We start from the raw sequence: 17,579 nt of genomic DNA on the forward strand, positions 1-17,579 counted from the left end.
TACCATTGTTTAGTTTAGAGGACTAAAACATTCTTCAGCCAAATATTACCCAGAACAATTATTTCATTGAGTGGTCCTCATCTTTACTCTTTGAAAATGCAGACTTGCAAGTCCATGAACTGTAAACACAAGTCAGTTAACCTAAACAGAAATGGAAACGCCTTGAAGTCATTTAAGTATGCTGAAGAAGTAAGAGGGGAAGAAGAGAAGGTAATAGCATTAAGCAGGAGTCATCAATAACTAATATTAAGGCAAATTTAGTCATTCAGGTGCTGCCCCCACCCCCTTCTGTACAATGTTTGACAGTGAAATGCAACTCACCCATTTTGCTGTCTTTGTCACTTTGCCACTTCAGACTAAAAATGAATTTCCAGTAAGAGTTCTCAAAATAAACAGCAAACCTTTAAATGAAAACTTAAGTTTATTTTGAAATTTTTACGTCATTTCTATCAATTGAGACAGTTTGACATTATCAGATCATTTACAGTGATTCATGGATAAAGATTTGGCTTTTACATTCAAATGTTAAATACTTCAAAATAGCTTTGTCTTGTTATTTCCAAACCAGAAACACTAAAGAGCATTTTATCTTGCCTTTCAACCATCTTTGTTAATCAACAGACTTTTAATATCTGCTGTAGTTGAAGGGGAACGTGCAAAACATCAAAGGAATTATTTTGTTTGAATGAAGTGAGTACCTTAATTAATTCAGTTCTAGATTTAATACTCATTCACTGTAGCATCAAAAGGCAGTGCCAAGAAGAGACATGATTTATTTTTAAAAAATATATTTTCCTCAGGTAGACTGCAGAACCTGACTGAGTTAAAAGCCTCTTTATGAAGACAAAAAGGTCATGTTAACATCATTCAGTCTTACAGTTTAGCAAGTTTTGTCCAGTTTTCATAATTATTTTGGAAACTATCATAAAAATTCATCTCTATCCTAACACAATATTGAATTAGTGTTTAACAATAAAATTCAATTCATCTATTAGACTTAATTGTGTTGATTTTATTGCTTACTACAGTTTATTTTCTTACTCTCTAGCACTAATTTGAAATTGGATAAACTAAAAACATTTGCAGGGAAGAGATTTCACCATTCTGGCAAGGAGGGTGACCCTCAAGCATGTGCACCATAATTAACTGTTCCAAAGTGAATTCCAGCCTGCTGCTCTCCAAGAGGGTCAGCCTCCCTACCAAACATCTGAGAAGTTCAAAACTCCTCCAGTTTGTAAAAAACATGAGCTCCAAATCCCTGGGGAAAAAAGCTTATACATTTTAGACCTATACATTCTTGAGACTATAACAATATGCTGGCAAGGGCATTGTCACAGGAAGGTACTCAAACAGCTCAGATTCCTTTGCACACACCTCAGCATAACAGGCTGCTGCTGCTGCCTTCAGTCAGCAAGCAGCACCGTGGAAGATCTGGGACAAGAGCAGGAGCTTTCTGCTAGAATCAAGCATTTGTACTATTAACAAACTTGGGGTGAGGGGGGGAAGCACAGATTTTGTTTTGTGAGAGGAAAATGCTTCTCAAATGTGACATAATAAATGTTGTGCCCCACCTTTATTCTTACTGTCTGACAGATCAGCAGCAGCAGTGTGCCAGGAATGCTTGTATTGCCTGATTGCAGAAGACTGCTGCACTTCAAGCACAGGCACATTCCCTGCTCAGGTACACACAGCAGCAGGTGTGAAAGGTCTGTTAGATTACAGTTTAGAAGCCATATAAGAAACACAAATGCAATCCTAATCTTCCCTGCTGACAAAGTCTTTTAACCTACTTAATCCACAGGAACAATGATATGTATCTCAATTAAACAAGTGTATTCATAAGCCTTTACAGTATACAGAAAACTCAGTTCTGTCCCCTGATGCTGCTTTCAAGTTTGTTTTATTCACTCTTTAGGATGACTATAAATAAGTGTTTCCACTATGGAAAAGAAAGTTAGCACAGTACATCTTCGTGACTGGGGAATGAATTTTTCTGAAGACACCTTCCAAAGGGCAAAAGCTTAGAAAAAACAATGTGAATGTTGAATTCAGTTCCATATAAAGTCCCTTGTAAAAAAGAAAAAAAACCACCCAAACAAAAAACTACCAACAAAAAAAAAAAAAAAAAAAAGGAAAAAATAAGGAAAAGGTAAAGGAAAAACTGCAAGGCCCAGGATGATTTTATTGCTTCTCTTCAGTTTTCTCCTTGGTCTCTTTCTTCTCAGATTCTCTGCTCTCTTCCTTTACAGAAAGCTCTTCTAGTTTTTCAGCAACTTTATCAGCACTATCATTTTTGTCTGTGCCTGCTAAAAGATTGGTTAGGAAAAGTGTTACATACAGGAGGTAATGGATTTTCCTGTTAGAAAGAGTAAAGAAGTAGAGGGTGAAGGGGGTGGGGAGAGACAGCTGGTATTGGACAAAAATAAAGATATTCTTCACTGACCAATGGAGTGACTCATCCCATTTCTTTTCCTCTGGTAATTACTTCAGATGTCAGAATTCAAGAAACACCACTTGTATCTGTTAATCACTACACAAGGGCTTAATCACAGGGATTGAGGAATGTGCAACATCTGGCCAGCTGTGCTGCTACCAATAACCAGACAAGCCCTTAGCTTCTTGTCATCTTAACCAAAATAGCAAAGTCGAGTTCCCCAGTTTGAAATTGAGCACGGGAATTCCTATGAGTGGAAAACTCCAATTTAAATATCTTGAAGAATGCTCACTGCAGACCACTGGGAGTCTGTACTTAAGAAAGACAGAAATGTTTATTTTATTTACATGGTGAGATACCTAGCCACAACGGCAATTCTAAAGGGAGGTGCAACAATCTGTTACAGACTTGTGAACAACCTCACACACACTAACAACTATAAAAACCATTAAATACTATACTTGCATGATTACACATTTGCAAAATTTGGGAAAGGAACCTGGAAGGAAGAAAGAGCACTGTGGTTGCAGTGTTCACAGTTCATTTGTTTACTATAAGCCATAAATATTTCCTTGGCACCCTTTCCAAAGCAGCCATGTCCCAACAGCAACTGTAACAGCCTTCCACAGGAAAGAAGGCCATCGTCACTCCTGTGAGCTCTTACTCTTGCAGACAGAAAAGTACCTGAACTGAAGGCTGCAGTTCAGCACAGAGTGAGTCTGCTGGAACACAACACTCCAGGGTACTGTAACCACTCACACAGCTCAGAAATGTGGCTGAGTACATTGAGACTACCTTACCTTTTTTTGCTTTCTTGCCTACTTCGTTCCTGCATTCTTCAAATTTTGCCTTGAATTTCTGTGCATCTGTTTCAGTGAAGATAAAAATATTTTTTCATTACTTTTACCGCCTCACAACATTGAATACTTCTAATCTTGAAGAAAGATACCACAGGAGAAGCTTTGTGTAAAAAAAATATGTACGGACTTATGAAATAATCTAGTAAATCATACAAGATGCAAAATTCCTCAATCACATCTTTGTGCAAAAGCAATTCATCTTCTTCAGCAAGTTTACTTAAGCAGCCTATTTTGCAAAATTTTCAAAATGTAATGCCAGCAGGAGCTGTTTTGTAGTTATTGCAACTCCCAGCTGTCTGTAGCCTAAAGGGATAGGAATATGGTATCAGAGACTGCTAATACAACTATCTGTATGCAAAAGACTGAAGATTAGCTTTGAACTGCTATCCTTGCAGGATATGTTACACCCTAGGAGTGTTCCACAAGCTGGCCATAACTGGGGATTCTTAGCATCAGCAAAGGAAGATAATGCCCTTTTCACCAGTACAGCATCCGGACTCTGTGCATTGTTGGCTCTTGCAGTGAGGAATAGCCCTTGGGTACAATCTTCACAACATTCTGGTCTAAGCCATCCTTCGATTCAACCATTCCAAGCAGCTGATCAAACTCCAATAATGTCTCTACACAAGTAATACAAGCAACAAGGGACTGGGCAAGGAGGTTCCTGACACCAGAACCACCAAGGTGGTACTAGCCTGGTATCTCAGGCTGGTCTGGCTGACCACAGGAGGTCACTGTTGCTCCACAGGAATTTTCAAGGCACTTTGTAACTAGCCCAGGAAGTGTTTGTATCCATTCCTTTCAAGGATCTGGAACAGGAGAAACACCTGAAGGACAAATTTATGTCTGTTCACCTGCCACTTGCTTGGTCAGTACTGCAAAGGGAAAACGGGAAGAAAGAACTACTCCCTCAACACAGAACATTCAATAAGCTGAACAGCCCCTACCAGAAAGAGGGAAAGACTTCTCAGAGATAAACAAAAGTTAAACCTTTCATTTCCTACTTGATCATGAAAGCACTAAACAGGTAGACCAGAAAGGTTTATTTGGCTACACAAAATGACATTAGAGACTTAAGGAAAAAGGTAAGATAAACTAAGTTCTTTCCTGATGCAGTCAAATCCATCAAGTTTTAAAATATACTACCACTTTATGATCCATCTAGTATGTAAAGAGAAAAGGAGGCTACCACTTTAAACTTGTGTGGCAAATTGTAAAGCAAGAAATGCAATACTTTCTTTATACTTCTTAAAAAAAAAATAATCCCCAAACCAACAACAAAACAAAACAACATAAACCTGCTCTGCCCCTAAACACTTCTTTGATTAAATGCTAGCTTGTTACTTTTCTGGTACTCAGTGTACTCACTCTAGAAAAATCCCACCAACTAGTATGATGGGTCTGACTAGCACTTTTCACTCAGAGTTCCATTTAATCAAAACAAATTAAAATACTGCATACTTCATTAAATAAAGAAAAAACAACCCAGATATTCGCTAATGCAGATGGACCAGAAATATCAGGTCAGGATTTCCTTGTTTCTAATGCAAAAATCTAATCTTAACTACAACTGAGCACCTGAATTACATGAAAGTAAGCTGTGAGTCTCTTAACTGCCTTTAGTTTTATTCTAACTGGCATTGCACTCACATTAACTGGCTTAGGTTAAAAAAGTGCCTAGGGCAGACATTACCAATATTACTGCAGATCTAATTACTACCCTGTATGTCAACAGATATGGTTAAGTGATTAACAGACTTCTCTCAGATAAAGAATTAAGTAGCTAACACTGCCATGCAGGGGTGAGATACAGCAAGTCTCCAACAATGGTTTAGAGGAGCATTCACACAAGCAGGGTAACATAACAGTTTACAATCAGTGTTAAATTCAGTGCCAGTCCACTCACTCTCTGCATTTAGAAATCGGATTGCCAGAAGTTCGGGCTTGGGGCTTTCATCTGCAAAGTCAGCATGTGTGTTCCACACCCATGCCCTGTCGCTCCCAGCGTTAGGCTTCAGCTCCATTAAGGGCGTGACTGAAAGAAAAGCATTAAAAGATGTACAGAGCACAATGGCAAATGTTTTCCACAACAGCCTCCACCAATCTCAGTGACAACAGGCTGCGATGGTTACGTAAAGCACTTAACACAGAATTACTTTGGGATAAATACAAGACACTGCTGTTCATATTCTGTTTTCCTTACGTCGTCAAAATTATACAAGGCCACTACTGCGTGACAGGATGCTGGATTTACTGTTAGCAAAAAGAGTTGGATTAAATTTGTGCTTGAAACAGATGACTGTGATACTGAGACATGCAGTCACTGAGCACAGCTCTTATGTACAGGCAAATTATTTAAGAGGAAAAGGCATCCAGACAGACAAACAACACTCATTCTTCTTCTGCACACCAAAACTACTACCAAAATTAATTTTAAAAAGCACTATTCTTTCATTAAGTCATCAGGTTAATTACCTCTCCCATCAGTTTAAAGCTGTACTACAACATATTACAGAATTCTGAAGTCCTGCAAAGTGGACACAACATCTTTGCAATCTGCTTGTTCCCTCCCAATAAATGGGACCCTGTCCCTCCAAGACACTACAATTACCTCACCTGACTGACTGGAGAAGTTGAAATGTTACTTCCCACAGTGCCTTAAGACTTACATTACAGACATGCAAAGTGTAAGCAGGGCTTTTTTTCTCTGTGGGTCTTGTCTAACTCACGAGAAATCTGAAGAGTCTGCTCCCTTCCCTGCATTTTTAACATCTAGAGATGAAAATGCATTTTTGCTCCATTTAATACTTTGCAAAAATAAAGAGTGTTCTTTTGTCTGACTGTGAGTCAGCACAAATTCAATAAACCAATCTATATGGAGAGCAGCTTTTCCAGGAAAAAAAAACAAACAACTTTTGACACAAATACTATAAATTCATCAATTCTGTTTTGCTAGTGTACATCATTTATTTCCCTAAACAAAAAGTTTATTCCTGCTGGTTGGTGGCATTGAGGTCTGCATTAAGCTACTTATTCCAAGTTATCTAAATGCAGTTTAACTCCATTGAACACTACAGACTCCTCACATAAAAATCTGATTGTCACCAAACCAAGCAAAGTATCACCAAATTGGTCTACTTGTTTCAAGTTGTGTTAACTTTCAAGTCTGTCTTGCTCTTTCATGGCTTTTAAATTCAGAGGATTCTTTTTTGAATGAGTCAGCCCAGTATAACATGTTCAATTCAGTTTATTTCACAAGCAGAGAAAGGCAGACTCAGATTTGCTTAGCACTCAGTCTCTTTTCTGATAATTAAGGATTGCTTTTGGAAAATTAAACATTTAGCTCAAAGTAGTAAATTATTACATCATGGCTTTTCTCTCATTTTTTTTTTTATAAAAGCAAGCCAGCATACATTAAATTCTTATTGCAGACAGTATTAAGACCTACATGTTCTACTCTCTAATAATCATTAAAATAAAGCACACACACACACACTGGAAGCAATCACACAATGCCTGTCTATCACAGCTAAATTTTAAAGTGACTTCAGTTAGTCTTACAGCACTATCAGACTCTGAAGGAAAAATCCTCCAACTTCCTTCCATTAATAAAAATAACCCCTCATGGTTTTTGATGCCTGAAGCCTTGTATGAAAAGCAAAAGACACTCATACTTAAATTCTACAAGCTTATTTTTAAAATCAAGAATAAGTATAGCAATGTAGAACATACTGTAATGGTTTGCACAGATTTTTAGAGTTTTATCCCTCCGCATGAGGAGGCGAATTGTTCCCTTCTCCTTGTGTTTCAGGAGTTTCACATCACCAGTTCCTCGTTCTTTCCATTCTGGAAGATCATTCTCAGATGCGAACCGGAAGAGCTTTGCTCGCCTTGTGGAACAGAAAATTTAATTAGCCTACATGTATTAAAACATTTATTAAAACACCACACCTGACCAAACAGCACAGTTCTTTTTTAAAGCTACACACAAGAAGAAAACAATTCCTTTCATAAGATCCCCTGTTCTACTTCAATATACACATACAGAAACTCATATGATAAATTAAAATCTAATAATAAAATATTAGGAATTATGTAATAACTGCACTAAAATTTAACAGGTTCTGGACACTTCTAGGGGATGATAAACATATTTGGTGTAGGCAACCTTTTAAATTCAGGTAGCTAATGAAGAGGTTTTGCTATAGCCAGAGTTCACTACATTACCTGTCAGAAACTGACCACCACTTTAGTTATTAACAGAATCTGTACAAGGAGAACTCAAATCTCTCCTCCAGATGAGCAATACCATTCTGTGATTAAGTAAAAGCAGAATTTTCTAACCTATTTAAAGCAAGCACATCCAGGATCAAATTCAAAATGCTTCTTAAGCCTCTAAACTACATTTTTCTTCAGGCAGATCAAGCCATCCTGATCTGACAATAATCATAACCTAAGGATAAACCGGTTGAAGACAACAGACAGGAACTGCCACAAATGCCTCAATACTGTACTGCAGATACTGCTTTTATTATTTCAGTACCTTGTACATCACCCTTTACCCAGGGATGCATAGCAGCAACACCACATACATTTCATTTCCTTCCTCCCATGACACTTGTTTCACATTCTGTGATCACTATTTTAGCAATTATTACCTAAGATGTTTTGTGAAAACAATGCTAAAGCCAGATTTATACTATGAGCACCCTTCTGAGGTTCCAGACTTCATTTTCTTGGGGCAACATCAATCACCCCCCTTTCAAATCTCTGCCATCACAGTGCAGACCAACCAAGTTAGATTACTCCCTCACGCAGATTGCTGCAAGTTATGATGCAGCTTTTTACCAACACTGTCAAGTTGAAGCCTAATGAACACTCAGATAATAGTGAGAAATACTCTACTCACATCTTAAAGAGTTCTTCCTCATCCTCTTCCAGAGTTTTTATTTCTTGCTCTGGAAGGGAAACTATAGGCTCAAACTGAGGATCGTGGTTAGAATCATCAGCATTTTCAGCAGAAGTATCATGCTCCTCATGTACTTCCTGAGGGAAAAAAAAAAAAAAAAAACAACAACAAACAAACACAAACTCGCTATGCACCCAAAACCTGAAGTACTCACATTTGTGTTGAAAACATTTATGACTTTTCAGCAACTAGATCTTAATAACTGAAATACCCCATAGACAGTAAAGAAATATGATTATACCTTAAAACAAACTACTTCCATGTCAACATACAGTTACACTAAGAAACAAAAAGGTGCTCATGCAGTGCTAGGTGTTTTAATCCTATCACTCATGAATTGTGCAGAGGCCTGGCCTCGGGGTAATAGGTCTTGGTTATGGAAAAATAATTTCTTCAACAACTTTTCTTAAACAATGTGGTTTATGCTACTAACAGCTTACTATTTCTTAGAGCCTAATGGCCCATTGTTGATGGGAAAATTAGAGAAATACCCTCACAACATCCACCTAATCCAGCTTAAGGGACACACTGCATGCTGAATTCATCATTCTGCCTTATGTATTAGAATCACCCACAATCACAGAGTCAAAGATACCCTGAGGCACAGCTGTAACACTCATGAAATAACTTAGGTTTCTTGCTTTAAGTAAACGGCCAGAATAATACTTCCTACTTAGGTTGTTCAGGACTCTATCAGCACATTCATTAAGTTTAAGAATGGCTTTTACTGTGTGACTAGTAGGAAAACGATAACAATCTCTAGTACTTCATACATACAGACTGCTAAGAAGCACTCAGCACACAAGCCTAAGAGGAAGATTCATATGCAAGTTTAACAAAGCCACAGAACAGCTATCTCAGGTCAAGGGAACTGATTTGAGTTTGGGTTTTATTTTTGTTGCTGCTTGAGTAACAGAAAGGAAAAACGTAGATGTTTAAATAATATTTTTAATTTACAAATGGAAGAGTCCACTCTTACAGGCTCTATTCACAATGTCCTTCACAAAAGAGGTATACACTATGTGTGCATAAAGCAACAGAAATAAAGCAGTCTATTTTTACTAAATAGTACACAAAAGAAAAAAGAGGGCAGCAGGGAAAATTAGGTAAAAAATGGTACAAAATGAAAATCAGTTGGATCAACAACGTCACACAAACTATCGTTAGTTTTACATCCTCAGTGCTCCAGCATGGAAAAAAATGCGAGAAAGGCATTACGTCACATGTTACCAAAAACCAGGAAAATAAATGTTAGCCGAACTTTCACACATTGTATCCATCTGTGTAAGCAGCACATCCCACATGGTAATTCATCATGCGTTCTGCGCCTGCTGAGCAATTAATTACACAGACCATGAGAAATGCACAATTCACAGCAGCCACATGCGAGAACCTGGATCCCGTTATCACGATACGATCTCGCCCTGCCGCGATTATAAAGCACGTGGGCAACTGCTGCAGCACGAGGGGTCCGGCCAGCGGGCCGGGGGAGGAGCGGGAAGAGGGAGGAGAAGAAGAAAGGAGGGGAACGAACGGAGAGAAGGACTACCGAAAGATCCCGGGTCGCTCGGGCTCCCTCATATCGGGAAACGGCCAAGGCGGGTAGAGGGGCCGGCCCAAGCGGCCACACGTGCCCAGAGCGGCCGCAAACCCCCGGCCCCGCGGGCGCGGCCGCTCCAGCTCCCAGCAAGGCCCAGCGTCCATTCCCCCCCCCACCCCCCCCAAGGCCCTGCTCGACCTCGGCTCCCCCCACCCGCCTCAGCCCCCCCCCCCCCCCCCGGGCCCCACCTGTTTCCGCCACTCTCCCACCCCGGCCCTCGGTGCCGCCCTCTCCCCCCCGCTGTTCCCGGCCCGGCCACCGACCCGCGGCCGCCCCTCACCACGGTATCCGCCATGGGCCCGGTCGCCGCGCTCCGCTCGCCGCTTCCTGCCGCGCGCCCCGCCCGCCTTTACCTCATTCCCGCAGCCCGCGCCGCGCCGCCGCAAGGCTCCATGGGAAACACCCGCTCCCCCTCGGCCGCGCGCTCCCGCCCCGTCCACGGCGCGGGCAGAGCGCCGCCCGCCGCGGCCCCGTCACACCGATCCCCCAGGGGCCCCCGGAGCCGGCTCCGGTACCGGGCCTGTCACCGGCTGCCGGTACCGACCGCCGGCGCGGCCCCTCCCGCCCCCGAGAAGCGCTTTTGTTGTCCCGTTTCCCAGGCGCTTTTCCCATCAGCCCCCGCGCCATGGCGGCGGCCGCCTGCGTCCCGGCCCAAGATGGCGCCCGCATGAGGGAAGGGGTGATGTGTGAGCTTCTGTTTTTAATGTGTTCAAGGGCTGCAGGTGTTCTCGGGCGCGAGGAGCGGCAGCGCTGAGGGGCAGCGCATAAAAAGCAACCAGATCGTTCTTCTGCCGTCATTCTCCTCGCAGCGGCCCGTCCGTGAGGCTACGGCTCCGGCCCGGGAGGTGCGCGGGGTCGCTGAGGGGCTGGCGGGACCATGGCGGAGGAAGGCGAGCGCTGCGATCCCGACCGCGGCACGGCTCCTGCGGCGGAGGCTGGAGATGGGGCTGAGCCGGACAGCCAGGCCGGGGAAGACCCCGCGGAGAGCCCCGACGTATATAGATACATTAAAGGAGACTTGTTCACCTCCGAGATCTATAAAGTAGAGATACAGAACCTGCCCAAATACATTGGGTTTAATGATGTGAAAAAGTTCCTTGCCAAGTACGGGCTCAGTCCTCACAAGATAAAACTCTTCGGGAAGCAGACGTTCGCCTTCGTGACGTTCAAGAGCGAGGAGGAGCGGGACAAGGCCATGCGGGTGCTGCACGGCGCGCTCTGGAAGAGCCGCCACCTCAGCGTGCGCCTGGCCAAGCCCAAAGCCGACCCCATCGCCAAGAAGAGGAAGCAAGAGGAGGATTCGGAGCAGGGAGAGGCGAAGCGCCTGGCTCCCTGCGGAGAGGAGCCTCTGAGCAAGCGGATCGCGGATGTGGTGACCCCGCTGTGGAACGTGCCCTATGAAGAGCAGCTGGCCCAGAAGAAGCAGGAGTGCGAACAAGTGCTGCAGAGGCTGACAAAGTAATTCCTGTTTGTAACGTAATGTGTACAAGACTTGGCCTTGTGATGGGATATAGCTAAATTCACACCAATTGATACCTCTAAACTGAAGTGAGTTAGAGGTAGGTCAAAACTCCCCTGTCAAAAGTAACCACAAGATAATCTGCGATGCTACAGCCTAAAAAAAGCTGTTTCATCTGTCAAAACTTACTATTGATGTTCTTGGTCACCTTCAAATGATTACTTAATGAAGGGAAATTGGTTTTAAAGTCTGTTGTTCCATAAGCAGAAGGATGTTTGTGCCTATAAAATAATGGCATTGCCACAGGGTGCAAGAGAGAATCAGTCTGTAGAGATGACAAATTACTACTAGGAATTTGTCTTTTAAAAGATGTTCTCTTTTAAACACTCAGGAGTTTTTTTATGCCTGGTCTTTGGAGATCAAAGTATCACTTCTGTCTCTTGCCTTGGATAAAACTGGCATTAGTTATCATGCAGGGTATGTTGATAAATCCAGTACATAGGCATTGTAACTACATTTGACCCTTACTTTTTCAGGTTCCAGCTCTTACGAAGTTGGAGAGGGTTTGCCTGTTAAAAATTCTGGAAGAAACACTCTTCCATGTGATAACCTGGTTCTTTTTTGTGCCCTATACAAAAAAGAAGTCTTGTGCAACTCTTGGCCTCAGTTTTTCTAAATGTGTGCTTTACACTTTTTGTTTCTGATTTGGGCAGGGAAATAGGAAATAACAACAGAGCTTTATTACCCTGGTTGTTCCTGCAGAAGCAGAAGTTTAATAAATTGTGTTGCCCAGTGGAGGGAGTGAAAGCATCACCCTTACAGGTAATGTAATCTCAGGTAAAGTGTGGAACAGGGTTAATGAGTTGAGGGTTCTGTTCATTATTTGGTCTTGAGAGACAGTGGACAAACTGAGTATTCGACTTCGTCTTGTAATAAAAGATGTATTTTAGATGTTGTTGCCTTTCACGTAAATACTGTTTGGAAATATTAATAGGAAGCAGAAAAATATGATTAACTGGTTATTATAACTTTAAAATGAATATGCTGTCCTTGCAAGCCTGTGTTGTAAGCTAATACATTCCTCAACAGAGGCAGTGTTTTTCTTTTTAAATAACAAGATTTCCTAATACCTTTTAATTATTACTATTAGTTCACACACATCAAAATCCATGAGTATCTTCCATACGAGCTAAATGTCCCGTGTCCATTTTCAAATGCATTTAACCATATGGGATTTGTTTCAGGAGAAACTTGGCATGTGCAAATAAATGCTGTGTAAATATCTTACATAACTTTATTTTAAATCTAGACTGGATATCGCAACAAATGTGAGTTCTTGATTGGGATTGGTGTAAATCAAGAAGACAAAACTGTGGGTTGTCGCCTTGGCAAATATAAGGGTGGTACATGTGCTGTAGTGGAGCCATTTGATACTATTCACATTCCTGCTATTGCCAAAAAAGTAGTAAAAGCTTTCCAAGACTACATAAGGTGAGCATAAGTAAAATGAGTTATCCATAAAGTTTATCCATAAAGGTTTTTATATCTTAATCAAAAATATCTATAAATTTAATTAGTGTTTGTTCTGAGCTTTAGGATCTAAGATATACCAGTCTCAAATTTTAGTGATTCGTTGTTTCTACCTTATGCCTGGATCATGAGGAATTTTTCTCTTGCTGCTACTCAGCTGCTCAGAGATGGGGGACAGGTCCCAGCTGAACACAGCATTGCAAGCAGTGGGCTGTGTAAATCTATAGTAAAAAGTGTGTGTGTTACTCAGGAGCTTCTTCCACTAATTGTAAAGAAGCACTCAGAAAAACACTTCTGAAAAGAGGAATTAGTTAACCAAGGTCCAGTGCTTCCTTGGATGAGAAGAATCATCCTACAGAATGGAATAAACCAAAAGTTGCACATTTAAGCAAGAGTACTTTTTTTAAAAAAAGGGATGTGTTCTTTAAAAAGCAGTTAAATCCACAAAAATGGATACCACAGAAGAATCATGAAGATGGAAGATCTGAGCTTGGTATGAAGCAGAGAAACTAATGAAAGCATTTATAAAGAGTAGAGTCATTTTCTGAATGCAGTGAGAAGTCGCCTGTTGCCTCTAATTTTGCATGTGTTAAAACGGGTAAGAGGATTGTGAGGAAGGACAGATTCTTTTATTTTAGGAGATACTATCCATCACTCTTTCTTAGCTGGAAGTCATTCTTTTTTTGACCAATCAGTGTGCCCCCTTTTTGCGCTCAGCATTTTTTCCATCACTTCGCATAGTGACCTTCTTTGGATCCAATAAACTTTTTAATGCTACACAAGAAAAGAATTCTGTGTGTAAGTAACAGAGCTTGTGCAAATTGCAGATCAACTCCTTACTGCGTGTACAGCCCCGAAACCTACGAAGGGCACTGGAAACAGCTCACGGTGCGCACCAGCCGCAGCGGCCACATCATGGCAATTGCTTACTTCAATCCTCAGGTATTTCACTTGATAGCTAATGGGCAGCCCAATATCACTACTTAAAGTTGATTTTATGAATTGTGCATGCAAAAGAGAAATGGAATAATTACTTGGTGTGGTTTACCGTGCTTCATTGCTCTAATTCTGTTTAGACTAATCTGATACATGGAAATGAACAAGTAATATTCTTGTGTAAAAGTGTACACTAAATCGTATCTTGAAGCCACTAAAATGATTATTCTCCCTTCTTTCACATGAAAACTTAAGAAATTGAGTAAAGAAGAGCTAGCTGACCTGAAAATCTCTCTGGCAAAATACTTCACAGAAGGGATAGGAAAGAGCAGTGGTGTTACTTCCCTGTACTTTGTGGAGGAAGGACAGAGGTGAGAGAGTTGACTTTGCTTTGGGGGATTTTGGTGGTGGCTGGATTTTTGGTGTTTGCAAACTTCATAGCATTGTTTTGTCTACTTCATACAAGCAGCAACGGTTATTACTAATTTGTTGAAGTTATTCACCTTTTCCACAAGAGACTCCTCCATTTTCCCATTCTCTGGATAAAGGCAGCAAGAGTTTCAGTGGGTAAACCCACTGGCCATTGCTGGCTGTCAAGCTATAGAAGTGTTTGCTGCAGTAGATGAATGTTTGTTATCATCAAGTAACTTCTGCCTTTCTGCCCTCTTTATGTGAATTTTTCCATCTCCCCATCTTCCATAGAGCACAAGGCTCACATCATCTTCATCTAGAGATGGTGGAGGTCCTTGCACACTCTGAGACATTAATGGCCAAGGACAGTCTCCAACAGCAGATGATAGATGTTACTGCTTAGGATGTAGCACTACAGTTTTTAGGATGATTCCAGCTTTGGTAAAGATTGTAACAAGTATGTTTGTCTTTTTTTGGTTTTGTTTTTCCTTCTCTGTCATCTCCCCCTTCCTCCCCTACCTCCAGGAAATCTCCCAATATAGAAGACTTGCCTTTGGAGCATGTGGCTGGTGATAAGTACATATATGAAGAACTCCTTGGACTAAAATTTAGAATTTCTCCTCATGCATTTTTTCAAGTAAGGATAATGTCAAGCTGCTCATTTAACTGGATCTGCATGAATGCTCTTGAGCTTGACTAATGCTGTGGAACAAGATGTTACACACCTAGAAATTTAACCTTTTATATAATTGGTGTGATTAAATAGCAGTAAGTGTTATGTTTGGCTGTAAAAGCAGTGAATGACTGTAAACTTGATGGGAGCACATTGAAGACAACTTTTTCTATGTTCTAGTTCATTATCATTTTCCTCCTGTTTCATGGCAACCTTTTGCAACACTGAACATGTAATAATACAGTTCAGTAGTCTTGTATTACTAATTTTTGTTTGCTTTTCCAGAACTTATCTCTGCCCTTCCAGCACTTTAAAATGTGTTTTTAACGTATTATGATTTGTTTTTTAGAAACAAGAAAATATGCTTTACTAAGACTCATTAAAACATATTTACTGTTTGTAAAGAAGTAGATCTATTGGAAACTTAATTTCCCAGGTGAACACACAAGCTGCAGAAGTGTTGTACACTGCCATTGGGGAGTGGGCACAACTGAGCCAAGAGAGCACCGTGCTGGACATCTGTTGTGGGACAGGAACCATTGGGATTTCTTTAGCAAAGGTTGGCAGTTTCTATTCCTAGATAGAAGCTACTTTTAACCTATTTTTAACAGTGGCTACAAGGGAAGAAAATAACTAATGTATGCGAAATGCAGCAGATTATATCCTAATTTTTTGAATTCATTTGTAATTAAACTGCCTGCAGCTGCTTTACCACATCATTATGAAAGGTCACCCTTGTGTTGAGCCTGGGTAGGAGTCAAAGTCCCTGTTAATTACTGATGCTATGAAAAATGCTGAAATTCACACATATCACAGAGGGATCTTCTTCCTTTAATTCTACAGAGAGTGAAGAAGGTAATTGGAATTGAGCTCTGCCAAGAAGCTGTGCAGGATGCCAAAGCAAATGCCCAGATTAATGGTGAGTTAAGCTGAAATGCTGAGGTTGTGTGGTAAGGAGTAGTTGTAGCAGAGCCAGTTGTTCTTTATCTATGCAGCCTGGAATTACATGTTGTTGATAGTGATCTTGTCTCATTTAAATGCTTAATTGCTCTTGAAAACAAATACCTTGTTGGCCTATGAGATCAATTTTCCAATTGAAGTTTTTGTTTTTGTAAATTGAAAAGTAAAGCATATATTTCAGTGTAAAAAATGAGATGAAACCACAGTTACCCTCTTAAAGAAAACATTAACATAGCTGGTGTGCGTAGGCTTTTGCTTTAGCCCAGATAACAGAAATGCTTAAATTATTGTTGGTTAAATCATCTGAAGTTAACAGTGATTGTTTAAATTACACTGCTTCCAGTAGACTAAACAATTTGGAGTTTCTGAGGCATCAAAACTTAATATCCAAGGTGAAGAACTAGAAGTTGCTTTGACTAGACAAGTACTCAGATAGCATCTCTTTTTTTCTTACAGAACTGAGTAATATTGAATTTTATTGTGGGAAGGCAGAAGATATTGTTCCTTCCCTAATGAACGTTTTAGCTCCTCAGAACCTGATCACAATTGTAGATCCACCACGAGCAGGGCTGCGTAAGTTCACCAGTGAGGGTTTTAAGTCTGTTCTCTTGAAGGGTGTTGGGTGGGAAGCCAAGGAAAAACCACCACTGGAATAAATTAAGTGAAAGCTTCAGGTATAGTCTGGAGCAACATTGCAGCAGTTTTACTCATGCTGAGTATTACCTGTCATTCTTCTGTGAGGCTCTTGCTGCACATAGAACCAGTAAATAGCTGTTGTGGTCTTGATCATCTAGATTCCAAGGTAATTCTTGCCCTTAGAAGAGCTGAACATCTGAAGAAGCTCATCTATGTCTCCTGCAATCCCAGAGCTGCAATGAATAACTTTGTGGAGTGAGTGTTTCTTGCATTAAGTTGACTTACTAAATGTGGTAAGAAGAAAACTATGTTTTCTGAGGCGGGGGGACCACCGCTACATTTTTATTTGCGAGCCATGTTGCTTGAGGCTTATCTTTCACCAGAAACGGCTGGGAGCTGCAGCAGCTGGCTTGGAATGGTATTGCCCAATACAGAAGTCATAATGGAAATAGTTGGGGTAGTGAATAAGCCTGTCATGGAATTGAGGCCTGGGGAAGAAAATCCTCTCTGCGAAGAACAGCAGTGCTGAGCAGTGTACTAAAACATTAATACACTTCTTCCTGCCCTTCTTCCCCATCAAGTCTGTGCCGGGCCCCTTCCAACAGGGTGAAAGGAGCCTCCTTCCGGCCTGTGAGAGCCATGGCTGTGGATCTGTTCCCTCAGACCAGGCACTGTGAGTTACTGATCTTCTTTGAGAGGGTGGAATACGCCAACGGCAGCTCTGCAGCAGCAGCAGCGATCACAGCAGCAGCGTGCAGGGCTGGGGGCGTGGATGGCATCAGCTCTGCAGCCGGGGAGGGGAGCCAGACAGCTGCTGGCCATGGCCACTGCAGTCCAAGGGAGGGCTCACCTTAATTCCTGAGAGACTGCAGAAACTGCTTTTGCTTTTTAACTGCACTAAAACATCACTTCTGTAACACCCAGGTAATAAATCTCTGTACAACAGAGTAATTGCAAGGCTTCCAACTTATTTCATCATTCTCATTTGAATTCAATTTCATGATCATCAGTTCCCAGAAGGGTTTGTGTTAGAAGGCACCTTAATGATCATCTCATAACCACCCCTCTGGCATGAGCAGGGACACCTACTCAACCGGGCTGCTCAGAGCCC

The 17,579-nt window shown here is 41.3% G+C and overlaps 2 protein-coding genes and 1 non-coding gene across 5 annotated transcripts; 1 reads left to right on the plus strand and 2 right to left on the minus strand.

Moving 5' to 3' along the window:
• Positions 1-753: 753 nt before the first annotated feature.
• On the minus strand, positions 754-10,661 carry RANBP1 (RAN binding protein 1). 2 transcript variants are annotated; one of them, XM_062504205.1, is made up of 6 exons: positions 10,395-10,661; positions 8,204-8,340; positions 7,027-7,184; positions 5,201-5,329; positions 3,235-3,300; positions 754-2,306 (listed from the first exon to the last, which is right to left on the minus strand). In XM_062504205.1, exons 1-6 carry the CDS (start codon positions 10,659-10,661, stop codon positions 2,182-2,184), a joined length of 882 nt encoding a protein of 293 aa, XP_062360189.1. In that variant the 3' UTR covers positions 754-2,181. The 2 variants fall into 2 exon arrangements, with proteins under 2 accessions (XP_062360189.1, XP_062360190.1); XM_062504206.1 differs by lacking the exon at positions 10,395-10,661 and adding an exon at positions 10,144-10,181.
• Positions 3,026-3,157, minus strand: LOC134051156 (small nucleolar RNA SNORA77). Its single transcript, XR_009933764.1, has one exon. It is a non-coding gene; the product is annotated as a small nucleolar RNA SNORA77 (small nucleolar RNA).
• Positions 10,662-10,740: 79 nt separating the features above from the next.
• TRMT2A (tRNA methyltransferase 2 homolog A) lies at positions 10,741-17,384 on the plus strand. Of its 2 annotated transcripts, none has more exons than XM_062504203.1 (11): positions 10,741-11,321; positions 12,036-12,144; positions 12,632-12,813; positions 13,680-13,794; positions 14,044-14,159; positions 14,725-14,836; positions 15,309-15,431; positions 15,689-15,791; positions 16,289-16,405; positions 16,627-16,723; positions 17,050-17,384. In XM_062504203.1, the coding sequence occupies exons 1-11, from the start codon at positions 10,741-10,743 to the stop codon at positions 17,321-17,323; spliced, it is 1,929 nt and encodes a 642-aa protein (XP_062360187.1). In that variant the 3' UTR covers positions 17,324-17,384. The 2 variants fall into 2 exon arrangements, with proteins under 2 accessions (XP_062360187.1, XP_062360188.1); XM_062504204.1 differs by having other exon boundaries at positions 15,716-15,791.
• The last annotated feature ends 195 nt before the right edge of the window (positions 17,385-17,579 follow it).

Source organism: Cinclus cinclus, chromosome 17 (assembly GCF_963662255.1).
Source record: "Cinclus cinclus chromosome 17, bCinCin1.1, whole genome shotgun sequence".
NCBI lineage: Eukaryota > Metazoa > Chordata > Aves > Passeriformes > Cinclidae > Cinclus > Cinclus cinclus.